At 46.1% G+C, this 27,297-nt stretch overlaps 1 protein-coding gene across 1 annotated transcript in view; it reads right to left on the bottom strand.

Annotated features, from left to right (window-relative positions):
* Liph (lipase H) overlaps nucleotides 1–21,764 on the bottom strand; it is a 39,340-nt gene extending 17,576 nt beyond the window's left edge. The window contains exons 1-4 of the mRNA XM_050146431.1: nucleotides 21,633–21,764; nucleotides 9,737–10,104; nucleotides 8,161–8,269; nucleotides 2,306–2,407 (exon numbers count right to left, since the gene is read on the bottom strand). Of these exons, the coding sequence (XP_050002388.1) occupies nucleotides 2,306–2,407; nucleotides 8,161–8,269; nucleotides 9,737–10,104; nucleotides 21,633–21,681 (628 nt within the window). The 5' untranslated portion in view covers nucleotides 21,682–21,764. The remainder of the gene's footprint in view (nucleotides 1–2,305; nucleotides 2,408–8,160; nucleotides 8,270–9,736; nucleotides 10,105–21,632) is intronic.
* Nucleotides 21,765–27,297: the final 5,533 nt, after the last annotated feature.

Genomic DNA, 27,297 nt, shown 5'->3' with positions numbered 1-27,297 from the left:
TTTTTTTTGGTTTTTCGAGACAGGGTTTCTCTGTGGTTTTGGAGCCTGTCCTGGAACTAGCTCTTGTAGACCAGGCTGGTCTCGAATTCACAGAGATCCGCCTGCCTCTGCCTCCCGAGTGCTGGGATTAAAGGCGTGCGCCACCACCGCCCGGCCTCTCTTTTGGTTTTTTAAGACAGGGTTTCTGTAGCTTTTGAAGCCTGTCCTGGAACCAGCTCTTGTAGACCAGGCTGGTCTCGAACTCACGGAGATCTCCCTGCCTCTGTCTCCTGAGTGCTGGGATTAAAGGCATGCGCCATCACCGTCCAACAGCTTTATTTTCTCTAACATATAAACCCCAAAGTAATTGGAAAATGTTTTATTAAAAAGTTAACAGAGAGTGAGGTGTGGGGGCTCACACAATCCAGCAAGCAGGAGGCTGAGACGAAAAGGTTGACAGTTGGGCTGGAGAGATGGCTCAGTGGTTAAGAGCACTGACTGCTCTTCCAGAGGTCCTGAGTTCAATTCCTAGCAACCATATGGTGGCTCACAGCCATCTATAATGAGACCTGGCGCCCCCTTCTGGCTTGCGGGCACATATGAAAGGAATGCTGTACACATAATAAATAAATAAATATTTAAAAAAAAAAAAAAAGAAAGAAAAGGTTGACAGTTTAGAACCAGCCTCAGCTGCACAGTGGCAGGCCAACCAGGGATACAGAGCAGGAGTCTCCGAAAAAAACAAAAGTAAATGTTTAGACATGCATCTGCAAATGCACACGTTATGTGCAGCACATTGCAGGAATCGTGAAAAGAGTTTTCACAGTTTGAGACTCCAGGTGTCAGCTGGGCATCTCACACACTCTTCCCATTTTAACAACGTCTGCAGCACAGCTCTGGGGAGATTGGAGGAAGCAAGTTCGATGAAGGATGGAGGCTGGCAGGCTTTGGGGTTGGCTCAACATCACTAGGAAAAACAAAACTTAGGGTCTGCCTCACTGAAAAACAAAACTCACTTTTGAGAATAAAAAGCAAGCTGAAGAGAGGTGGCACACACCTTTAATTCCAGCACTTAGGATGCAGAGACAGAATGCGGATCTCTGTGAGTTCGAGGCCAGCCTGGCCTAAGACAGTCAGAGCTGCACAGAGAAACCCTGTCTCAAAAGAGAAAGAAAGAAAGAAAGAAAGAAAGAAAGAAAGAAAGAAAGAAAGAAAGAAAGAAAGAAGAAAAAAGATTAAAAAGCAAATTGTTTTCTTCTGTCCATCTTAAAATGGCGCTGAAAGGCTCCAACTAAGCAAGGCCTACTTTGCAAATGCCACAATGATAATGGACCTGTCCACAAGAAGATATTTCCTCCAAGATAAAGTCACTGATTGCCACACAGAAGTGCCCATGGTCCAGGGTCGGGGTAATTTTGAAAAGCAAAAACTTCATTCTGTAGTGTCTGTGTGTGTTTGCTGCGCATGTGCCAGCATGAATCTGTAGGCTGGAGGACCACCTTTGGGAATGAGGTCTCTCCCTGGCATCAGATGGGTTCCAGTGATCACACTCAGGTGGTCAGGCCAGTGGCAGCGAACACCCTTAGCAACTGAGCGTCTCACAGGCCCTTTGCTGGTTTGTTGGCCTTTGTTCCCAGTGCTGGAGCACACACCACAAACACTACCACTGAGCTACATGCTCCGCCCTAGGTTCATGGTTCCTTAGCTAGTTGTATCACAAACAGGACGTACAATTAAATGAGCACTCTGCTTTGTTCCATCCCTCCTCCCCAAGTTCCCAGTTGGCTCCTCCCAGAAACATTTGGATATAGTGGATATCTTCCCCTTTTTATTTTGTTTTAGCCACAGTCTTGATATGTAGCAGCCCTTGGCACCCAACCATGAGTGTCACCCCAAGCCACACCAGCATGTACCGAATAGCAGATAAGAAACCGGCAGTTAAGAGACAGAAATGACCTGGCTGATCTACAAAGAGTGAGGAGTAGGGTCAAAAGTGCTCTTGGTGGGTAAACACTGCACTCTCAACACAGGAAAATAAGAGAAAAGAGTCAGGCACCCTGAAAACTGTTCATCTGAGGCCAGCTGTCTATGTATAGACAAGCCAGCCCTTGCTTGATTGGATTTGATGATCACTGAGAAAACACGAGGTAAGAGAAAGAGAAATCATGTCTGCTCCATCATCAGGTCCTGGGCCTAGCTCCCCCTCCGTGCTGTTGGATTGCACCCCCAATACTACCCACATCGTGTGTTTGGGGGGAGATAGCATCAGGAGATCCGCGGGGGAGACCGTGCGTCTTGGGGTCACTAATTCTCAAAGGAGCATTACCGTCAGTGTCGGAGTGGATGACGTCCACAAACTGTGCGTCGCTGGGATCTAATCTGTCCTCAGGAGGTTTCCCGTTGTACAAAGGGCCCGCAGGGTCCAGACCTAAGAGAAAAAGCAGAGAAGCTTGGCAGCCCCACGCCATGAATCACTGAAGCTGTCTTTGATCCCTCCTGGAGAGGATGGCTCACGGCTGCAGGGCACGCTTGGGTGAGTAATTATTAGCATCCCATCCCGCAGCCAGGACTCCGGTCCAGAGGGCTTTCTCCCACAGTGTGGATGGTTACCCTGGCAGTGGCTCTGAGAACAGCAGTCAGGGTGCATGGGGTGGCCCAGCGGGGGAAGGGCCCCACAGGTGAGGTCAGAAGGGTAGAGAAGCTCCACCAGCAAAAACCAAACCACGGGAGAGTGTGAAAGAGGAAAAGGTAGCTCTGGGATTTAAACCCTTGTGCGTGAAGCTACACCCACTGCATCCCCAGTCCTTGACTTTAAGACAAAGTTCCATCATAGAGACCAGACCGTCTTGAATTAGCTATGCAGCTGACCTCCAGCTGGATATCCATCTGCCCCAGTTTCCTGCGTGCTATTAAATGAAAGGCATCAATTAAATCAAATTAAGGCATTAAATTAAATTAAAGGCACCCATAACGTCTCTGATCTTCCCCACTTTAAGGATTTTAGGAATTTCAGAAACCCTCCTCAGCTCTAACTTCATTCATTTACTAACTCATTTGAACCACATCACAGAACCAGGAGACAGCAGTTGGCCAGCACAATCCCATTCTATAGCTCCTGAGACCCAGACGACTCAAGCACCCTGGCCAGACACTGGCTCTGAAGTACATGCCCCTCCATCTGCTGTGCTCAGGGTCTCTCGGCACCTAGCAAAGCCAAGGCAGCTTTGAACCCCGCCCCCCCCAGACCTGGGTTTGGAAGCTCCTGTCACACTACAGAACAGGCCAACCAAATGCATCCCATAATACCTGATCTGATTTCTTCATCTTGGTCAGTGTTAACTGGATTTTGTTACCACAGCAATGAAACACCCGGGAAATCAGGGGAGCCACACTAGGGATTCTAGACCCACACAGTGAGAACTTACAAAGCAGCGGAGTGTGGCAAAGGCCCCTCTTATTAGACCCCTGGACAAAGAGAGTTTTAAGGCATCTTCCTTAGAAGTTTAACCTATTTGGTTTAAATTCACTTTATTCTGGTTCTGGGTGCTGGAGAATGAAGCCAGGACCTCATGCATGCTAAGCAAGCGTGCAGCCACACAACTAGTCCCCGTGGGTGTCCCTTCAAGGACACCTCCCCTTCCTGTGTTCCACACACAATCTAAGGGGCAGAATCCTTGCTTCTGTTAGCAAGGTTTTCTTCTCTCCCAATGTCCTTGGGATCCCTAGAAACGTTTCTTCATCCACCTCCCTCCTTTCCTTACTACTCCACCCCCAGCCTCCTGCTTCGGTCTTCTCCAAGTGAAACTTGTGTGGGAGGGTGTGAGGTAATACCCAGTCACTCGAGGCCAACAGGTGGCCTCCACGCAGCAGGTCTTCACACAGCTGGAAAAACCTCCACAGCTTTGTAAAGAATTTACTCAGAAATCCCCCCACCCCCATCAGTCACCACCAACCACTTCCTGCCCCCAAAATAGAGCGAGTACCCTGGCTTGGAGCCTCCTATAGACTTGAATAAAACATTTAGCTTGGGGTATTGAGAGGAGTGGGTGTGCAAGCCACACCCCAGGACTTATAAAATGGAAGTAAAATTATAGTCCAGAACCTGAACCCATATCTGTAATTAAAAGTTTTTAGAAGTCACCTAAAACGTGTGTGTTGCATGTATGAGTATATATATTAGCAAGTGTGTATGCCTATGTGTCTGTGTGTCTATGTCTGTGTCTGTATGCATATGGAGTCCAGAAGTTGTCATTGGTTGTCTTCCTCCATCCCCCCTCCATCTTATATATTAAAGTAGGGTCTCCCACTTGAACCCTGTCTAGTCCAGCTTGCTAACTTGCTCCTTCCTCTGTCATCCCAAATGCTGGCATTATAGGTGAACCCCACCACCTCCAGCATTTATGTCGGTGCTGGGGATCCAAACTCTGGCTCTCATACTTGCTTGGCAAGTGCTTTTATCTGCTGAGCCATCTCCCAGACTAAAATGCTTGGAAAACAAATGGGGACTTGATTTTAAGAATATGAAGGGGGCTGGAGAGATGGCTCAGTGGTTAAGAGCGCTGGCTGCTCTTCCAGAGGACACAGGTTCAATTCCCAGCAACTGCAAGGTGGCTCACAACCATCTATAATAGGATCTGGTGCCCTCTTCTGGCATGAAGAGCACTCTGTGTTGGGGTGTGTGTGTGTGTGTGTGTGTGTGAGAGAGAGAGAGAGAGAGAGAGAGAGAGAGAGAGAGAGAGAGAGAACTATAGGACTGGAGTGATACTTCAGCAGAATGTTGCTCTTCTAAAGAGCCCAGGTTTAGTTCCCAGCACACAACCAGGAGATCTGATGCCCTCTTTTGGCCACATGGTTCTGGCACACACGCGCGCGCGCGCGCGCACACACACACACACACACACACACAAAATTTAAAAGTAATTTTTTTTTTCAAAAGAGCATAAGGCTGGGGAATATAGCTCAGATCCTAGAGTACTTAACTTACATGTGGTGATGCCATGGGCTCAATGCCCAGCATACAAAATATTAAATTAAAAAATTTAAATTTCAGCTGGATGTGGTGGTGTATGCCTTTAATCCCAAACTTGTGCAGAAGAGGCAGGTGTATCTGAGTTTGAGGCTAGCTTGGTCTACAGAGTGGGTTCCAGGATAGCAGGGCTACACAGAGAAACCCTGTCTTGTCAAAACCAAGAAAGAATAAAATATTAAATTTTAAGCCAGATGTGGGAGAACTTAAGAAGCTAAAACAAGAATATCTCGGACTCAAGGCCAACTTGGGGGGGGGAGGGACGGGTGAGTTCAAAACTAGTCTGGATACTGTGGGGCCAAGGGCAACCTGGCCATACATAATGGGGCCCAGGCCACACAGCTAGCTGCCACGGGAAGCAGCACCGGGCTCCAGGAAAAGCCATAAGCTGACAGCAGCCAGGGAGGGGCATCAAAAGGGAAGTACCTAACACCCCAACCATTAGATAAGATTAGATGAGACCACAAGATGTTCCTGAGTCCAGGACTCACCTCTTCTCCTTTTGCCCAGACCCCTAGACAAAGGTCAGCCATTCAGGGTCCTGATCCCTGGAAATCCCCTCACCCCAACCTCTACTGTGGTAAAAACCCTACCCTGACTGTGCTTGGGACTCTCAGCCGCTGTGTCGGACAGATGGGGAGTCCAAACTTAAGCTTGAAGAAAGGCTCTTGGCGTTGACATACAGGACTCGGTCTTCTAGTGGGTTTCTGGGGGGACTCCGTTATATCTGGGCATAGCAGGTACAGAGGCACTACCTCTCTCAAAAAGACAAAAATGTTGATGGCCCAGGGGGTAAAGGCTCATGCCACCAAGCCTAATAGCCTGAGTTCAACCCCAGGACCTATGCAATGTGGAGACCTGACTTTGTGAACTGTTCTCTGGCTTTTACAAGCATGCTGTGCCACACATATGCACCCGCACACATATACACACAAACAAAATATATAGAAAATAAAACTTTTATGTTTACAATTAAAATTGGTTAACATCTTAATTAAATATTAAATATAATATTAAATGTTTAATTATTTTAACTATAAAAGAGAAAATATTATTTAAAAGTTTAAAATAATAGACAAAACAAAACCAGCCAGGTCTCGTATATCGATTACACTTGTAACCCCAGCACTTAGGAGACTGAGGCAGGAGAATTGCCATGGACTTACGGCCAGTCTGAGCCTAGTGTAAGTTTCTAGACCTGGGCTGCAGAGAGATATCCTGTCGCAGAGGAACAAAAACAAACAAAAAAGAAACCAAAACAAAAAGAACCCAGTGTATCTAAAAACTGGCATGTCAATGTAACCAATATTAAATGTGAGATTTGCTTTCTGTTTTATTTTTGTTTTTTTTCTGAACCTTAGTCTTCAAAAGCCAGTGCATGTTCTGCACCTACAGCCCATCTCAGTTTGCACTGGGTGCGTTTCAAGAGTCTAGTGGTCACGTGCAGCTAATGGCTAATGTGTTGTTTTTCCAAGGGTGGTGGCCAGACCACCTGCATCTGCAGGCTGAAAATACAGACTCCTGATCCTGGGAGCATCTCATGACAGAGCCTGAGCCTGGCATACCTAAGACTCAGGATTCATCCCAGCGTCAAATGTATGTATGTATGTATGTATGTATGAATGAATGAATGAATGAATGAATCTAAAGAGAAGTCAAACTGAGAATATGCCTGGAGAAGAGGAGCGTAAGAGAGGAAAATGGCAAAGCCAACAGGCCAACCTGTCCTTGTCTCAGGAAATAATAGTGACTTGTGTCCTTGGGTGACAGATCACATTCCCACCCTGTGATCCAGTGAGCACACCCAAGCCAAGCAAGGATACTGGGGCAGAGAATTCTCCTGAGGCTGCGGGCACTAAACTTGAGGCTCAGAGCTGATGAGACCTGGGGACGACGTCATGGAGGTAGAAAATTGACATGTGTCCAGGTCACAGGTCAGGTCACATGAACCTAGCAGAAAGCCTGGCTTGGGTAATTTCCATAGTTAGAGGTTAGGTCCACTGAAGTTCACAGCAGTTGGAAGGACAGATCTGTCAAGGGGCACAGGAGAGAACAAGGCACTCGGGTAGAAAACACTTGGCCCAGGCGTGGATTTGGCCAATTTCTTCTTAGCTCTGGTCAATGACATCAAGTTGGTAGCTTGAGGTTATTCACTACGGAGGAAGTCAGCACAGAAGCAGCAACTGCTATAAGTTAACACCCCGCACGACCCCACTTCAACACAGCCTGGGAACAAAACAGTCCCACCTACCAGAAAAGGGACTCCTAAAGTGACACCAACCCGAACCAGCTGATCTCTCTCTCTCTCTCTCTCTCTCTCTCTCTCTCTCTCTCTCTCTCTCTCTCTCTCTCTCTCTCTCTCTCTTTCTTCCCCACCCCCATTGTAAAATATACTGCTATAAACTTTGAAAACTACTTTGTTTCCCTAGAAAAGTGTGTCAATTGGGTAATTGAGGCAGCTTTGGCCTTTGGGAAAAGTGGAAGAAAAGAAAACACCCAAGACAAACTTTGGGAAGCAGTGCCTGCCAATGGGTGGGGGAGGGGGTGCTGGAGTGGTGAGCGTACCCCCCAGATATATGTTCTGAATCATCTACGTTTCCTCTCCTCCCATACACGTCTATCTCACCGGCCCCCTGCATTTAAGACTTAGCGTAAGAATGGAAAGGTGAAAAGTTCTGTGCGGCATCCCTCAGCCCTGTGAGCAGCTGTGGAAAATTCCTAAGCTCCAGGCAAGAGGTCCAGAAAAGAAGTCTTTGTCCTTTAGGTTTTGACCTGCTGCAGTTTGGCATGTTTTCATTCTGAGTTTGCTAGAAAGCTGATCTTTATAGACAGCCAGGCCCAGCCACCAAACAACCCCCCCCCCTTCCCTTGCAGCGAGTCCCCAGCCACGCCTGGAGAGTTAACTATGTAGTTCAGGCCAGCCTGGATTAAAAACAATCAAGGGAATCGATCAATATCCCATGGTATATTGCTGGGGCGGGAAGCGGCTATAAGAGAAATAAAGTCACCGCCAAGCCTTTCTATGACACACCACGATCTGTAAAATGCACTACATATATTTTATTAAGTCATAGACCGAGGTTAATGTTATCAAGGATTAGGTTGCCTGTTCGGCGCTCTCCCAGGTGAGACATGGTCAGTGACATGAACCTTACCTGTGATTCTTCCCAGCTTCCCAGCGTACATTTTTCCCACAAATCCAGATATGTGCGCTCCTAGACTCACTCCGATCATGTAAATGTTGTCCAGAGATGCTCCGTTGGCCTAGAATTCCATTCATAAATTGTGAGAGTTCAGGAAATGGATGGCATTTGCGGGGATGTCCCAGCTGTCTACTTTGGAGGGATATTCTTAAGTACCCTCCGTCTGCTGTCTCACTTTTTTGTAGGTGGGCATGCACACACATCTATACACTTATATGTGCTGTCCAGAGGGTGAAAGGTCTTATGCCCGGAGAGATGGCTCAGTGGTTGAGAACACCTGTTGCTCTTACAGAGGAGCCAGGTTCAATTCTCAGCACCCAAACAGCAGCTCACAACTGTATATAACTCCGTTCCAGGGGATCTGATGCCTCCTCTGACTTCCGTAGGCACCAGACATGCATGTGGCATACATGCAGGCAGGCAGGCAAAATACATGGAGATATTTTAAAAAGAAAAAATAAATCTTTCCTTTTAAGTCAGCTGCCTCCCTCAATTGCGCTCCCCACCTTATTTTTTTGAGACAGGATTTCTTAGTGAACCTGGAGATGGCTGACTTTTAGACTAGCCAGCAAGCCCTAGGGATTCTTCTCTCTCCCTTCCTAGGGTCTGGGATGAGAGGCAGGCACTGTGCACTACTGTGAACTACTGTGCCCAGAGTTTTCATATAGGTTCTGGGGGGTGAACTCTGGTTTTCATATTTGCACACCAAGTATTTACCAACTGAGCCTACTCCTGAGCCCCTATGGTCTTAATTAAATGTCACAAGCAGGCTGGAGAAGTAGCTCAGTGGCACAGCACCTGCCTCATATGCCATAAGCCTTAGGTTCAGTTCCCAGCACGACAGAAAAGCAGGGACCATTACAGCATTCCGCAATGCCAATTCTACTACTTTAATACACAAATGAGGACATCGAAGTCCAGAGTTGAAGTCATCTGGCCCAAGGAAAACAGTACAAAGCAGAATTCAAACCAACCTAACCACAAATGTGTGTCTTTTGGTGTCTCCATCCTGACTGCTGGTCATTGAGTAGGGACATTTTTAGTAGGGATTCCAGAAAGTGGGGGAGGGGATATAACCCTGAAGGCAGACTGCTGAACAGCTTGCTCTGAGTCACCACACATTATCATGTACAGCTCATGTCACCACCAGACACAGTGGTCACCGCAAGCAGTGCTTTTGCTATTGTTTACAAAGGGCAGCTCCACTGGGCTGTTGGTAGCGCATGCCTTTAATCCCAGCCCTCTGGAGACAGAGGCAGGCTGCAAGATGAAGCTCCTTTCACAAGGCTTTTTGCCATCATCTACAGAAGAGTGTGAGGCCATAAAATCTACAGCATTTACAATGATATTGCCCCGTACCCCTTCCTTGTGAGGTGGGTGATGGGAGCAGCCACACCCCTTCACCGGGTCTACTCAGATTGGTCCAGTGTTTCTCCAAACGTCCCCTACCATTCAACCAAGTGATGCCCCTTTGGCTTTAAGCTCCCAAACAAGTAGCCAGGGTCATCTAAGGGGAAGTCTCTCTTACCAGCATTTGGTCGATAAATTCCTTCAAAATAAGAGCTACTCTTCTGGTCTTGTCAGAGGCGTGGGTGTATATCACGGTTGTCGCTCCTCGGTTCCAGTCAACAACTACCACGTTCATCTCTTCTACATGGAGCAAACTCAAGACCAACTCCTTCATCCAAACAGGAGGGGAGCCTGTTGGCCGGAAGCCATGGATAATGAAGGTGGTTTTTTTGGTCACGTTTAAGCTCCCCAGAGCCGTGGAGTTGATGAGCTGCGCACAGGGCTGGTTTCTCTGTGTGTAGAGCATCAGCCTCACGTTTAGTTCTGTGCCAATCACCGCACTGTGGAAGCTCAGTCTGGTGAAGGACGGGCATGTTTCATCCGTGTCTGGAAATCAGAACAAGATGGCATCATGCAGTGCCTCCTACATAGCGTATCAGGCAGAAAAGTGTCATGATCCACTCCGTGGTGCATTTACAATTCCTCACAGTGCCTTGCAGGGCCTGGATCTTTTCACCTGCGTGAAATTGTAAGGTCATGCTTGTTTGAGTATTCCTAAGAAATGACCCCTGGTTGCTCTAGAAATCTTTTTCCAGACTCTCTCAAGGTCAAAACCACAAGCTCACTGAAGCCTTTGGCTACCCTTCCAGCCATAAGCATATCCTCACTCCCCAACTCCGTCAGAGCCTATGTGTGCCTCACAGCACAGTGAAATCCCTTTCAGGATGTATTCTGGGTGTTGTGCATGGGTGTGTCTGCCTGTGAGACCTGTTGAATGGTAATTTCTAACCTGTGTGTCCTCAGAGAGACAGAACACAACACAAGAGTCATCAAAGGGTCTTCATGGTCTCTTGTGCCGCACCCTCAGCTGTGACAGTGGTCAGAGTGTGTGTGCCCTGCCCTGAGCCCCTGAAACTGCAGGCCATGTCAGCTGGTGATAGCCCCCTTTCTTATCAATTCCTCAAGCTCTCCTGTCAGTCCTTCATGTTGTTAGTTGAAGATGTGTTACATTTGCTTATGATGTGAAACATTTATTTAATGATGCAAAGATGCATTGCATTCTTTTATGTTGCATTTGTTTAATTCTGTGAAGCTGTGTTGCTTTGCCTGTCTAAAACACCTGATGGTCTAATAAAGAGCTAAAGGACCAATAGCAAGGCAGAAGAAAGGACAGGCAGAGCCAGCAGGCAGAGGGAATAAATAGAAGGAAATATCTGGGAGAAGAGATCAAGAACCCTAGCCCCATGACCAGACATGGAGTAAGAAGGAAAGAAAAGTTATACAGAAATAGAGAAAGGTAAAAGTCTAGAGGCAAAAGGTAGAGGGAATAACTTGAGAAATACTGTCTAGAAATAAGACAAGCTAAGGCCAGGTATTCATCAGTAAAAACAAGTCTCTTCCGTGTGTTTATTTGGGAGCTGGGGAGCTGGTCCTCAAAGAGCAAAGAACATAGAGTCAAAGAGCCAACGAGTAAAATAAAAAGCCGGCAACACCTTCAATCTGCAGAACAGCCCTGGGAGGAAGTTGGGCTCAAGGAAGACACAGTACAAACCTGGAAGATCTTTTCATTGCCGCTTGAGACCAGATCTTAATATAGAAGCTGTAAAGTAAGCCTAGCTTCAGACTTGCTACGTAGTCCAATCTAGCCCCACATCTGCAGCCTTCCTATCTCACTCTCGTAAATTCTAGGACTGTAGCATGCCTGGCTTGGAGCATCGCTCTGGGAATGTCGCTCAGTGGGAAGTGTTTGAAGACTGCTTCCAGTCGCTAAGGAAGAATCAGCAGCAATATTGTAGAGCAACTGGGCAAGGCCTTGCTCAGTCACCACTCCGGGGCACTGCAGAAAGGCTGGTGAACTTTGAGTGTCTATAACGACAGAGGATGACGAGGCCACAGTGCCACCGTTCCAGCGCTGACCTTGGAACTGGAACCCAACTGTGACAACGCAACGCATAAACATAAAGTGAGAACCACGATCTGTCTTCTTGACAAACGATCACCATAATAAATAGTGTAGGAGGGCTGTGGAAATGTTCTAGATTAAAGGATTCCAGAGACAGGATAAACTAGTGCATGACTTTGCCCTAGGGTAGCTCTTGCGGTAGAAGAAAAAATGCAATAAAAATTGATATCTAGGCAATCAGGTATAAGTGTGGCATCGGCTTTCAGTTCACAGAGACAGATAGTCACATGATGGTTGGTGTGGTGTTTTGGCTCCCTTAGGCTCATATATGTGAATGCTTAGTCATCAGGAAGTGGACTTAGCAGTGACTGTCGCTGGGGCAGACCTTTGAATAACTGCTTACTGCTTTCTGGAAGAACTTTGACCTTGAAAAATCACTGTAAAAAGCAGCAAGGAATTTTTATGGAAAACAGTGGTCATTTTCCATGATCTGTGGAATTCTTTTCCTGAAGGGACGTTGCAGCCATCCCTTGACTTTGTTCACAAGATGCCTCAGGCCCACCTGAGGCTCTTGGATTATTGTGTACTGGAAATGGCACACCATAAAGGACTAAAGTCATGAGGGCCTGTGATGCTTTACTTTAGAGAGACGAACAGATTAGATAGGACCTTGGTATGAGGAAATACTTTACCCCAAAACCAACCTTGTATAACAATCAATAAATCAATAAATATGCCTTTGCCCAGCTGTTTGGAGTTCTGTTCATCGGAGACTGGACCTTCTTGCTGCCACACAGGCCTTAAAATTTCATCTTGAAGTGTTTTCTCTCTTGGATCAACCCACGAACCAGAGACCACTGTTTGAGGGGAGTTTAGGAGCTGTGCCTTGTTGGAGTGGGTGTGGCCTTGTTGGAGTGGGTGTGGCCTTGTTGAAGGAAGTGAGTCACTGTAGATGGACTTGGATGTTTCAAAAGTACAGTGTAACTCCTCTCTCTCTCTCTCTCTCTCTCTCTCTCTCTCTCTCTCTCTCTCTCTTTCTCCTCTCCTCTCCTCTCCTCTCCTCTCCCTCCCTCCCACAATCCCTCTGCCTGCAGTTTAGGATGTAGCTATCAACTATCCCTCCAGCCCCAAGCCTACCAAGATGATAACTGACAAACCTCTCAAACTGTAAGCAAGCTCCCAGTTAAACACTTTCCTTAGAGACCTTGCTGCGGTCACTGGGTCTCTTTGCAGCAACAGAACAGTGACTAAGACATCATAAAAGAGAAAACCCCAATGCTTAGAAACTATAACTAAAGCATTTGAAGGTACAGGGCCAGACTTCTTGACAAATGGTTCAGAAAGTAGAAATAGATAGCTAACTGATGATGAAATGTGTGTCAAAGTGTTCAGGGCTGCAGGATGGGCTTAGAGATTGAGCACAGGCTGTTGGAGGCCCAGGAAGTTCCACAAAGAACCAGTAAGTAAACCTCTGCAAAGATGTGCTGCTGTTCTGCGTGCTCCCTTATTCCTGTAGCCTTTCTAACAGTGTTCAGTTCTTTCCAAGTAAGCAGAAAGAAGGAAAGGGCAGAGATGCAATCGTGATGGGCAGAGGAGCAGATGGATTGTGAACAAGAACATCAGAAGGTAAAGTTGGCCAGATATGGTGGCACATGCTTTTAATCCCAGCATTCAAGAAGCAGAGGGAGGTGGATCTCTGTGGGTTCAAGATTGGCCTGGGCTACATAGTAAGACCCTGTAAGAAAGAAGAGAAGGTGGTGGCGGCTGTAACAAAAGCAGGGCTGGGGGTGTAGCTTCATGCTACAGCATGAGCCTAGCAGTATGGATTCAGTACCTAATAGTACAAAAGAGGGAGGAGGAAAGGAATGGGGAGGGGAGGGTAGAGGAGGGACAGGGAAGAAAGGGAGGAGAGGCAGGGAAGGGAAGAAAGGAAGTAAGGAGCAAATGTAGGTAGATGCTTGAGGCTTTGTTTCAAAGGGGAACGAAGGAGATTTTTAAATAAAACAAAGGTCAAGTGGCAAGATGACAGAGGTAGGGGCTGGGGTGATGGCTCAGCTGCTAAGGGCACTGACTGCTCTTGCAGAGGACCTGGTTTTGTTACCCAGCATCCACGTGGCAGTGCACAACTTCCTGTAATTCCAGTTCCAAAGGTTCTGCTGCTTTCTTCTGGCCTCCAGAGGCATGAGGCACACACATGCATATATTCATGCAGCAATATATTCATGTAATATGTGTGCTTGTGTGTGCATGTGTGTGTGTGTGTGTGTGTGAGGGTGTAGAGATAAAAGAGGTAAATGAAGAGTTCTGTGGTCCCTGGGTTTGGAATTTGACAGAATCTGGCTTTTGCAGTCATACATAATGCTTCAGTCAAGAGCTGCTAGGAGAGGCCTTGGGGGGCTGCTCAGAGGCAGAACACACGTGTGCACAGGGCCCTGTGCCAACTCCAGACACCAGGAGACAAAAGGCAGAGAGACAAATAAAGGTGTGCTGTGGACTAGTTTTTCTGTACACTGGTGAATATGTATTGCTTTCATTGGGGAACAACAAACTGACCGGCCAATAGCTAGGCAAGATTTTTCAGGACAGAGAGGATGCTGGGAAGAAGGACAGAGTCTGGGGAGTCACCAGCCAGACTCAGAGGAAGCAGGACATGTACAAAATGAGGAAACAAGCCATGAGGCACGTGATAGAACTTAAATAAGAAATACAGGTTAATTTAGGCTGTAAAAGCTAATTAGTAGCAAGCCTAAGTTATTAGCCAATCATTTATAATTAATATGAAGTCTCTGTGTGCTTATTTGGAAGGGGCTAGTGGGACAGAATGATCTACAGTCTGACAGAAAAGTTCGCTTACAAAAGGTGAAAATGCTAATTGGTTTCCAAACACAATGTAATGACCAGAAACCGCATTATTTGAAATACAATTATTTGCAAACCATTCCATAAGGCACTATCCCACATTCTGCTTCACTGAATGAGGGCAACTTGCTTGGGAGCACAAGTCACAACACCAAGCCGGAGAGCATCTTCTGGGGCAAGCCAGAGAGGTGGTAAGGGGCCAGGGGTGGAACAGGAGGAGAAGACCACAAACTTGCAATGGGCCACCAAAAGTCAAGGGAACCTTGGGACACCACAGGACACCAGAAGGCAAGGGAACCTTGGGACACCAAGGGACACCAGAAGACAAGGGAACCCTGGGGCACCATGGGACACCAGAAGGCAAGGGAACCCTGGGACGCAATGAGCCATCAGAAAGCAATGGAACCTTGGGACACACTTGTTCTGAGTTCCCTCAATGGAAATTTGAGAACTAATTTGTGCTGGTCAGTTTTTTGTCAACTTGACACCAGCTAGAGTCATTGGGCTACTTTTGATCATGGCTTTTATCGCAGTAATAATAACCAAAGTAATACACAATGTTCTGGACCCTACCTCTACCCTGGTATAGTCAGGCATGGCTTAGGTAGTTAGTAGGTCAACGATTCCGTGTCACCCTTCACTTCCTCTTCCTAGAGAAGGCATGCCCTGGAGAACAGGGACTGCTCCTGTCTGCTAGGACACCTCCCTGAGTGACACCTCTCTATTTAACTGGTCATCTTACAATACGGGAGGAGCTGTGGCATGGGGCTGAGCCCTGTGGGTTTTATCTGTCCGCAAAGCTAAGTTTTCCTCCAGTCTGTAACTTACTCTTCAGGTGGCCTGGGGAAATCATGCTGTTTTTCACACACTGCCTGTCTGTCCAAGAGAGGAATGTGGCTGGGATTGATCCTGAGTGAGGTCATACTGGGAATGACAGATGTCCTTTTACCGAGAAGAGGACTACTTTATTATTATTAGGTCTTAAGACACATGACCCTTAGGCCAGTGGGTTAGAAGCCACACATTCATCTGGGTCCTTGAGAGACAGGAGATTTATGAGCTGAAGGCTAGCCTGGGCTATCATGAGAACGTGTTACAGAGGGTGGGGAGGAATCTGTAGAAAGCACAGGAGATTTCTCCAAGCCTCCTGACATGCCACTGTCCTTTAACCCCGTCTATCTGAAACACGAGAAATTGCACCTGTCTTTTTCTGATTATTTTGGAATTCATTTACTCTGAACTAACATTTCCTTTCATCCTGTGGTCTTTTGAATGAACATAGTCCCCAAAGGCTCATATATTTGCATGCTTAGTCCCCAGTTGATGGACAGTTTAGAAAGGATTAGGGGGTATGGCCTTGTTGGAGAGGATGTACCACTGGCGGGGGAGGGGTAAGGTTTGATGTTTCAAAAGCCCATGCTAGGTGTTCTCTCTCTCTCTCTCTCTCTCTCTCTCTCTCTCTCTCTCTCTCTCTCTTCCTTTCCCTCCCTCTATCCCCCCTTTTCTCTCTGCCTGTGGATCTGGAGCCCCTAATTAAATACTTTCTTTTACAAGAGTTAGTTTGGTCATGGTGTCTCTTCACAGCAATAGAACAGGGACAAAGACACACCTCTATCCCATGAAAGCTGTTCTCTTATAGGGAACTTTGTCTCAGGCATTCATCGTCAGTCTGTCTGAAGTAGTCTCTGAACTGTGTTGAGACAGAGGCTTGCTCTGCTCAGTCTTTCTAACCCTTCCTTTCTTAGGGGCCAGCCCTGCAGCATGCTGGGACATCTTGCCCACTCTTTCCTTCCCCTGGATCCTGCTAACAGAGCTCTTGGGCTGATTGCTTCCTTTGGCTTGGTTGGATTTTTTTTAATTACACTAATGAGGAATGGCACACGTGTGTCATGGTGTGGAGGTCAGACAGTCGCTGACTCTCTCCTCCCACCATGTGGGTCCTGGACATGGAACTCTGGTTAGCAGGCTTGGCAGCAAGTGCCTTTCTTTGAACCATCTCACTAGTCCCCTTGGTTTGGATTTTTTTGGCTTCAAGCTCATGGTGCTTCTGCCTCAGCCTCCCTAGTACTTGAATTATGGGCATGTAAAGCCATGCTTGGTTCGAAATTAAACTTATTGTTTATTAATTTTTTCCTAATTACTTTTTTCTCATTGAAAAATGTTTTATGAGTCTATCATGTACATGTTTATAATCCGCAGAGGTCAGAAGAGGGCATCAGATCCCCTGGAACTGGAGTTCCAGATGGTTATGAGCAGCCGTGTAGGTGATGGGAATCAAGCCCGGGTCCTCTGGGAAGGCAACAAGTGCTCTTAAGCACTGAGCCATCTCTCCAGCCCATTAGTAATTCTGCATTGTCGATGACCAACTCAGGGTCTTGTGCATTCTCCCACTGAGCTCCGGCTTTGGTTGTCAGAACTAAACATTTTAAAAAGAAAACAATGAGTTTGAGGTATCATGGACCATGTCAGAAACGAGTTTAAGCGACTTGGGGTCGGGTATTGAGTTGCTGCTGTTCTTGTTGTAGCAAATGTGTTCCCAGTATTGGAACTTTTCATTGGAGTCAAATTCTCAGCAATTTGGAGAGCATACGAACAGAAGACATTGTAAGAAACTAGTGAGTTCAGTGGCCTCACACACAGAGAGTTCCGTATGTCTTAGTTTATGATAGTGTATTTAAAGCTACGAACTATTTTATGCTTCCCAAAGGCAAACAACTTTGGGGCTATTTTATTTATTTCTTACAAAGTCAAGGTTATTCAGAGTCCAAGTAGGTAACCACAGAGTGTAGTAAACTGGTTTTTCAAGCTTCACCTTCTCTCATAGTTCACTGAAACAGGAGAAACCATGCCTGTTCCTTCTGAACTCCTTACCCTGAAATAACATTTCTTACCGACGACTGGAAAATCACAGTGACATGGACTCCATTACAATACCCTTCAAGGAAGGACCTGCCTTCTAGTCAGAGGCGGCATGATTATTCTTTATGACCTTTCTTACGTTAAAAGAAACAGATTCAAGTAGAAAATCAAGGCAATCATCAATGACCTTTTTACCTTGTGTAGCTCAGGCTGGACTTGAACTCACTATGGAGCTGAGGATGATCTTGAACTTCTGATCTTTCTGCCTCCACTCCTTGTGTGCTGGAATTAGAGGTGCTGTACACCACATTCAGGTTTTGCAGGGCTGGGGATCAAACCCAGAGCCTCATGCAAGCTAGGCAAGCACTTTATCAACTGAGCTACGTGGAAGTCCCACTGGCCTGCAGTCCCATGGCATTTTCTTATTATCTGGCCAGGCCTACGCACATACCGTTCATGGATGCTCCCCTGATGTATTAGCTGAGTTAAGTGGGCATGAGTATTGTCTCATAAAACATTTAAGTATTTACCATTAGGTTCCCTACAACGTTTGCTTTGTACAGTGTCTTGATGAAAACCCAATACAGTTTTGGGGAAAGCGTGGGTGTGAGAGTCAGCCCACCATTCACTAGCCATATAAGCTGGCATAGCCAATTGCCTAACCTCTCTTGTGCCTCCATCTTGCATTTATAAAACGACCATCCCAATGCTAACCTTTGAGGAAATGCTACACAGAGGCAAGTGGAATTTGAAGCCAAAAGCGTGTGTCCTTACACACATGTAATTATTAGAATGTGAAATGTCTTCCACAGGTTCATGTGTTCAGACACTTGTCCCCAAACGGTGGCACTGTTTGCAGAGGCTGTAGAACCCTTGGGAAGTGGGTCCTAGCTGAAAGAAGTGTCCCTGAGGGCTAGGCCTTAAGGATTAGAGGTTGGGCACCCTTCCAGTCCCAGCTCTCTGCTTCCTGGCCTGCTCAGGTGTAACAACATCAAGAGCTCCACCCCGACCATCAACGTGGCAAGGTGCCGTGCCTTCCCACCATGAAGGACAGCATCCTCTTGCACCACGAGCCAGAGAAACTCTTCCTCCCTTAAGTTGCTTCTGCCAGGTGTTTTGTCACAGCCACGGGGAAATGAATTCAATACGCTCCTTACAGAGCTGAGGTATGGCTCAGAGGTAGTGCATAGCGCTTGTGAGGCCCTGGGTTCGATCCTCAGCACCGCATGCACACACACAAATATCCTTTGGTATTTTGAATCAACTGCCCACAGTTCATCAACACTCTACCATAAAGAGAAAAAAAGGGAAGGGACTCTCTCAATAAAGCTGTGTGATTGGGTCTGTTTACACAGCTTCAACGACACTCATAAACTGCCGCACAAGGAAGTAAAGGCAGCCTTGGGCCACCAAGGAACAGGTTGCTGGTTAGAAATGACTCTTTTCACCAGCAGTACAGGTGATAGCACAAAAAGCAGTCTATCTGTAAGTAAATTTTTAACCTTTTGTTCACTATGCATTTATTTGCAATATTTTTGATATTTTAAATATTGCATTATAGCCTCACTCACTGGGAGGGCCAGATGGCTCAGTGGGTAAAGGCACCTGCTGCTAAGCCTAGTGACCTGAGTTCAGAACCCAAAGAGTGGGAAGGAGAGAGCTGGATGCCAGCAAGTTGTTCTCTGAACTTCACCAGCACATTGTGGTGTGTGTGTATATGCACACACGTGCACACATCCACGAATAATCACTTATATGTCATTTTTAGTTAAAAAGCATGGCACTGGAGAGATGGCTCTGCAGGCAAGGTCACTGGCTGCTCCTTTAGAGCATTGCCAGCACCCACACCGTGGCTCACAACTATCTGTAACTCCAGTCTCTGAAGAGAGGGCACCTTCTCCTGGCCTCTGTGGACACTGCAGGCACATGGTGCACAGAATACATTCGGAAAAACACTCAGACACATAAAAATCTCCAGAAAATGAATACTCACTTGGCTTCTGAGTTTTGGTGTCCCTCCTCATACATGTTGTTTCTGGGGAATGCTGTTTACCTCACTCACTTTACCCAAGCCCCCGGACTGTCAGGGCTGGTCTACGAATCATAAATGATGCCTAGGAGATCTCCAAAGCCTTGGCACTCAGTAGATGCCACATAGCAACTATTGATGTCGATGACAGACCGGGACAATACTATTTACCACTTAAGGTTGGACAAAGACTTGAAGTGATGCCATCAAGAGGGCTGGAAATAAATCCCAATATAACTAATATAAAATTGCTAGGCCAATTCTAAGCTTCATTTCTCAGCATGCCTTTATGATTTTTAACAGTTTCAACCGGTTTACAAAATTGAGTTCTACCATCTCATCCTTTGCATTATTTTATTTTTAAAATTTTAAAATTTCATTATTAGCCCGTGTGCATGTGCACAGGTTCTTGCATGCCACAGCTCATGCATGGGGAAGAGTCAGTGCTCCCCTTCCACCTTTCCGTAGGTTGGGTTCCAACTCAGCCCCCAGCCTTGTGCAGTGGGTGCTTTTACCCACAAGGCTGTCTCACCAGCCCCTCACCAGTATTTGTTTAAAAAATATCTTTGGGCATTTCTGAAAAGCATCAGAGTGAACTTAATGAGTACTTTTCCCTCTTTCTGGCATACGTATCTGCGTGTGGTGTGTGTGTTAATGTGTATGCGTGGTCACATGTGTGGGTGCACATGTCTGAGGGTGCTAGTGCATGCGGAGGCCAGAGGTTGATAGGTGTCTTCCTCAATCGCTCTCCACCTGGTAAACAGAGTCAGGGTCTCTCCCTGGAACCTAGAGCTCCCTGATTCAGCCAGCCCAGCTGGCCAGCTTGCAGAGGGATCCTGTCTCAGCCCACAGAGTTCTGAAGTTGTAGGAGGGCCTCCATACCCCTTAGGCAGTTATGTGGTTTCATCTTTTCTTGGCCAGCGCTTTATCCACTGAGCCATCTTCTCAGCCCCAAAGATCACTTTCATTAAAATTAGCTTATTACTGGAGCCAGCAAGATGGCTCAGCAGGTAAAGGCAGCCGATACCAAGCCTGACAAGCTGAGCTCTATCCAGTCAGTGCCCACCCACACAGTGGAAGGAGTGAGCCGACTCCTACAAGCTGTACACTACACGGGCACTGCGGCCGGCTTGTGTGCCCACACATATTAAGTAAATACAGCAGTAGAAATAGTTTCCTATTTGGACCTTATCTAATCCTGGACTGGAGCCATTTCTGCTCCATCTACTCTGCTTCTGAGGTTTCCTGTTGGTTTGTTTTTTTTTCATTTTAAAAGTTATTCTTGGGGTTGGAAATGTAACTTGGTAGTTGAGTGATTGCTCAGTGTGTGTCCTAGGTTTAAAACTAGCACCATTTGCCGCTACCCCAAACAAAAGTTGTTTCCTTAGACTAAATCACCTGCAACGCTTTTACAAGTCACAGAACGTGAACAGTGTACAGGTCTGATATCTGCCCCGGTGGCCCAGGGGCAGATCCCAGCACAGAGGCTGATGAATTTCTAAGTTTGAGGCCAGCCTGGTCTATGAGAGTTCCAGGACAGCCTGGGCTACACAGAGAAACCTGGTCTAGGAAAACAAACAAGCAAACTAAGGCTGTGTCAGAAGTCATAGCCACAAGCTTTGTGTGGAAAGGAAGTAGGCTCCTAGAAGGGCTGAGAGTAAATTTTCCCTTTTGTTAGCTCATCATGGAGATTAATATTTTTGTTTTACTTTTATTATCTTTTTTTTGTATTGGAAATTGAACCCGGAACATCATACATGCTAGGCGTGTATCCTACAACTGAACTTCATCCCAGCCTGGTAATGAATAAGTTTTGAGTTATAAATATACCAGGCACCGTTGTAAGAAATTTATGTATATAAAATTTTAGGGATTTTGTAATAATATTTAAATAATGATTTAATATGCCTAAATACCCAAAAGTATAATAATTTGCCTTTGCTAAAAGTATGAAAAGAAAAAAAAACCAAAAAATGAAGAAACTTACCTTCTCTGCCTTAAGCATCATAAAGCAATTTTTTTACATTTAAAAAATGGTACTTAATTTCATATATGTGGAAAGACACAATTTAGCTATGATGCGAATTAATACTACCATAGCCTTTTCAAGTTAATTCAAAGAAGTAACAGTAGGATCTATGATTGAGGGAAAAAAATTCAGTATAAGAAAGTTTATTTTACCATAGTTCCTGGCCTAAAAAATGCTCACATAGAACTTTGGAAGTCCATTAATATTTTTTTAAAAGCATTGGCTAAATGACTTACCTGATTTCACCAAGCACAACAAACTGATAAGAAAGTACAGCCTCAGCATAGGGACTCTCAAGAGAGCATGTGTGTCCGGAACACCAGGATGTGGCCCACTCAGCAGAGCCTGGCAGAGTCCGACTTTCTCCCAGTGAGCTCCCTGGTCTGACTTAGTGACAGCAGGAAGTCCCTGAGGGAGGGACGCAACCCTGCTAGTCCTGTCAGGATCTTTGGCTCCTCCCCTTTGCAATAAAAGGTCTGGGATTTTCTGCTTGCTCAAACACCTGCTCCGCGGATGTTACTGTCTCATTTGCATCTGAGGGATGACGGGGTAAAAAGTTTCATTCTTCGTGGGTGGTTTACTATCTGTCTGGCTTGGTGTGTTGAAATCAACCTAATTTGAGAGCCTTCTCCTTTATGAATGAAATAACAAATCCGGTCAGTATTTATCCCTGGCTGCATAGACAAAACCACTTTCTACAAGAACTCACAAACACGCTTTCCACAGATGTCAGTAAAGTTTATTAATAGCATTTGATTAAGTTCAGGTATACAGCTGTGTTTACAAATGTATCCATGCCTCAGATTAAAGATCTTTTGTACTTACTCCTATTTTTTTCTACTCTCTATCCAGAGTTCTTGTCTCCCTCATAGCCGAGTTCTTGTTTTTATATTTTATTTATTTATTGGAGGTAGTTAGGCGTGCCATGGTTCCCATCCTTCCTTGTAGAGGTCAGAAGACAACCTCCTTGGTCCTCTTTTTGCGTCATGGAGATCTTGAAGATGGAGCTCACGCTCTCCTCAGGCCTGGGGCAAGCAGGAGTATTGGCCCTCTATGCTGCCCTGCCCACCAGCTCTTCTCTCTAAAGATGGTATCTTCATCTCTCTAATCTTTCTAACACTAGAAATTATTAACCCGGCATGAGGAGGCGACTGTGGATGAGCGGGCTTCAGCTGGAGAGAGGGTACCCAGCCCGTGAGCAAACCCCGGAGAAGCTGAGAAGGTGGATCACTAATGACAGGGTAGGCCGCAGTGATGTGATCCTCTTTCTAGTGAAAATTCTTCAAGCATCAAGCTTCTGGTTGTTTTCTATGCTTAAAAATGATTAAAAAAAAAAAAAACCACCCACACTTTCATCCAAACGTCAGGCAAAACCATTAGTCATTTAGTCTATGTATCTATGTGAAGTGCTTCTTGACTTAGGTATGGTGACATATGCCTGTAATCCTCATCCTCAGGGGGCTGAGGCTGGAGGATTGCAGGTTTGGAACTAGGCTGGGCTCCATACCAAGATTCTATCTCAAACAACCGTGTGAGGAGGTAGGGGTAGGAGAAGACGATGACCGATCTGACGCCTCACCCCTCATCTATGTTTATGGACTTGGATTCTTAGCATTTAACCATTAAATGGCAGTAGCAATTGCTGTCCAAGGAATCAGTTCATCGCAAGCACTTGGGGGCAGGGATGGGGGGGCTTTTTAACAGTCCCATGGAACATGCACAGTAAGGCCATTATTCAGAAGGCTAGGCGAGAGGATACGAAGTTCAGGGCCAATCTGGGTTCAATAGCAAGACCCTTCAAAAGGAAAACAGACAGCGCTTGTCCATTCCTGTATCACACCTGAGACCTAATGAAGGCGAAAGCCCTAGCCCACTAGCCTGAGTTCAGATCCCGTATCTTCCACTCACTACATGGCCCTAATAAATAAAACATTTAAGTTCTGCGTGTCTCAACTTTCTCAGTCATGAAGTGAAGATAAGATCACCCAACTCTCAGAGTAATTACACAGATTAAATGAGGTATCACAGTTGAAGTCCTCCACACCGTGCCTGCTGCCAACGTAATTGTTCCCACCATTTGCTAACTCCGTTTACTAACTTCCTGGCCATGCAGCTGGCCTGGGTCTCTTCCCTCTACAGGCTGCAGAGTTGACAAGGGGCCTTCAAGACTGTGAGGATTGGGGACCTCCTTCAAGTCCTTTCGTGAACACTGCAAGAGCACACTACAGTGTGTTTTACTATCATGTCCTGTTTGGAAAAGAATTAAGGGACTGTCAATAGGAAATGCAAACCCACACTTGCACTAAGCCCCGCTCATTTGATAACACTGGCTCTCTAAACAGAGAATTGTTCTGTCTCTTTAAGGAACCTTCCCTGGAATGTGCCCCTCCCTGCTAGGTCAGTGTTGTTACCTGATAAATAAATATTTGTTGAGTTCCTATCAGTTTTGAGTGCTTATCTGGACTAGGCAATGTACTTTTTAGGTGTACACTAGCCGGTCCTACAGGAATAAGGCCGTCCTGCTGAGCCGTCCTCTGGCGTTACCAATGGTTACCACACAGAAGGCCCACTAACTTCGTAGCTGGGTGCTCTGTTTTCCTCCCAGCATTCCTATCAGCAGAGAACCAACAGAGGAACCTGTTCTTTCTGTTTCAGATGAGTACAGATGTTGACACTGTAATGAGAACTACCAACTGTGTATTAGGAAAGGAAACACCCCAAAGGTGGGGAAGAGGAGGACAGAGCAGAGTACAACCTTATAGCGCAAGGAAGGCGTCTCTTCTGGTTTGTGGCTGGGGATGGGATTCCAGGCCTTGAGCTCACTAAGCAACCCTGCAGGAAGCCTTTAATGGTGGACCATTCCTATGCTTTCATTGAAGTGGTGACTGCGGGAAGCCATGCAATGAGGGCACAGACACACACACACACACACACACACACACACACACACACGGGCACACACACACACACACACACACGGGAACGCACGCGCACACACACACGCGCACACACACGCGCACACACACACACACGGGCACACACACGCAGAGTCTGAACTAGGTCTCTGAGTCGTGCCAGGGTGCATGTTCTGGCTTTGATAGCACATTATTACTTCCGGGAGATGATGAGCTAATGGGAAACTGGGTGGGTACACGAGGACCTTCTCCCATTGTTTCTGCAACTTCCAACCAACCAATAATTATTTAAAGTAAAATGTGTTTTAACAAAAATGGGTCAACTCTTTTGTTGTTGTTTGTTTCCCAATTGGAGCCAGTCCTGGACCTTGCTCTGTAGACCAGGCTGACCTCGAACTCACAGAGATCCGCCTGAAAATGGGTCAACTCTTACAGTCATTGAAAGAGCATTAATTCGGAAGTGTTCTGAGGAAGCCCTGTGCTTATCTCCACTAGCTAACCAAGATTCTCTCAGTCTGATGGCCCTAAGGTGAGACCACAACTCACAAGTATCACTGTCCCTTCAGTCCAACCTATCGTCGTCATCATCATCATCATCTAGTTCAGTTTCCTGAGACAGTTTCATGTAGCCTATGCTGGTTTTGAACTTGCCATGAAGCCAAAGCTGGCACTGAACTCCTGACCCACCTGTCTCAGCCTTGTAAGTGCCAGGACTGTACATGTGAATCACCTCGTCTGCCTCTAGTGTGTATTATGTATTTATCCTCCCCCCCCCCACTGCCTATTTTCCCACTCACCACAGACAGCAGAGTAGAAAGTGGCAGGCCAGCTTCTACTGTGTGGACCGGAAAGGCAGGTATGGAGGCGTGATGGAACCTGGGAGAGGTAGCTTTATTATTCTCTTTTCTGATAACCAGGAAAGGTGACCTGTGTCCCCACCCAGCCTGGTCTAGGGCCACACTGCTGTGTGACTCAACCTGTAACGCCCTTTGGTCCACTTGCTTGTCTCTCACTTGGAATACGAGTTCAGAAAGATGAGTCAATTTCCTCAAATCATATCCAACAAAGAGATTAGATTTATACTCCCCAAACTACATATTTCTCTTCCTCCCTCCACCCTTCCCTCCTTTAAGTTGTTTTCGGTTCTTGTGTTTTTTGGTTTTTGTTTGTTTGTTTGGTTTGGTTTGTTTCTTTTCCCCCTGTTTTGTTTATTTTCTACTACTGAGTGTGGGATGTTACCTAACACTGTAAGAATATATGCTGCTGTGATTGGTTTAATAAACAGGCTGACTGGTCAATATCTGGACAGGATAAGGAAAGGGAGAGAGCCAAACAGAATGCTGGAAAGGACAGAGTCAGAGGAGCTGTGAGCAGATACAAAGAGAAGCAAAATGGACATGCATGCCATATTGAGAAAAGGTACCAAGCCACATTGTACCACACTGCTTTTTGTCCTGCCCAGCTCCCGCATAGCTAGCATTATGCCTGAAATAACAACACACAAATTGTATTCATTTAAACACTGCCTGGCCCATTAGCTCTAGCCTCAACTCTCACATCTTGATTAACCCATATCCATTAATGTGTATCACCACTTGACTGTGGCTTACTGGCATGAGTCTAACCACTGTCCGTCTTGGGTAGGAGAAGCATGGCATCTGCCTGACTCTGCATTCTTCTTCTCAGCATTCTGTTCTGTCTTTCCCACCTACCTATGTTCTGACCTATCAGGCCAAGCAGTTTTCTTTATTAATTAACAAATGAAAGCAACAGATAGATAGAAGACCCTCCTACAACACCACATAGCAAAGGGTAGATAAAAATATGAGCTAATTGAAAATGTAAGAGTGAACTAGTAGCAAGTCTGAGATATTGACCAAGCATTCGTAATTAATATTAAGTCTCTGTGTGGTTACCTGGGATCAACTTGCAGGACAGAAATGTTTGCCTACAACTGAGCCCTAATCCCTCAACAATTTTCAATTCTTTTTAATTTAATTTTTGTTGTTGTTGTTTAAAGAAGCTGCTTAGGTCTATGACAGGGCAGAATAGAGCCGGGCAGGAAAACTAAACTGAATGCTGGGAGAAAGAAGGTGGAGTCAGGGAGAAGCCATGTAGCTGCCCCAGGAGACAGATGCCGGACAGTGAATGGAACCTTGCCAGTAAATCACAACCCATGTGACAATACACAGATTAATAGAAATGAGCTAATTTCAGATGTAGAGCTAACTAGAAATACACTTAAGCTATTGGCCAAACAGTATTGTAATTAATATAGTTTCTGTGCATTTATTTCAGGTCTGGGCAGCCAGAAAATGAACGCCCAGCCTCCACCAACAGTTGTTTATTTTTTTAACCTTTTTATTGATATTTTGTGGGCATATCATGCATCCTGATTCCACTCATCTTCCCATCCCCTCGATTCCACCCTCAGCCCTTGCAACCTCCCTCAAAACAAAATTTAAAACTAAAACACACACAAAAAATAAAACAAAACAACAGCAAAAACCAAACAAAAAAAACAAAAACAAAAAAAAAACTCTCAGCTTGGAAGCTGTAGTGTGGCCCAGTGAGTCACCCTTTAGTCCATTTATCTTTACTTGCAAGTGTTCATTGCAGTGAGTCATTGGTCTGGTTCGAGGCCTCTGGCTTCTGCTACACCATCAAATAATGGGCCGTCACTAGGATTCCTCTTAGCTCTCCTATTGTTGCCTTGTGCCAAGGAGGTCCTGTGGCTTTGGATCTGCAGGACCTGCCCCTTCACATGCTCCAGCACTCCACAGTTGGAGTGGATGTTGGGGTGGGATAACACATAGGCCTGGTTCTGGGCCTGAGTGGTAGCTGGGTGGGAGAGCTAGCCAGCGCTCCCTCAGGGTCGCCACCCAGGAGGGCTCTCCAGCACTGCCCGGCTAGCTCACCTGTATAACAGATCGCAAGGAGCATAGCCAGCTCTCTTCTCAGACTTTGGGTCCAGTTTGCCCACACT

Source organism: Alexandromys fortis, unplaced genomic scaffold (assembly GCF_014885135.2).
Source record: "Alexandromys fortis isolate MF-2015 unplaced genomic scaffold, M_Fortis_MF-2015_v1.1 scaffold_56, whole genome shotgun sequence".
Classification (NCBI taxonomy): Eukaryota; Metazoa; Chordata; class Mammalia; order Rodentia; family Cricetidae; genus Alexandromys; species Alexandromys fortis.
The sequence above is the reverse complement of the archived record's forward strand: the minus strand, read 5'-3'. Positions and strand labels throughout refer to the sequence as shown.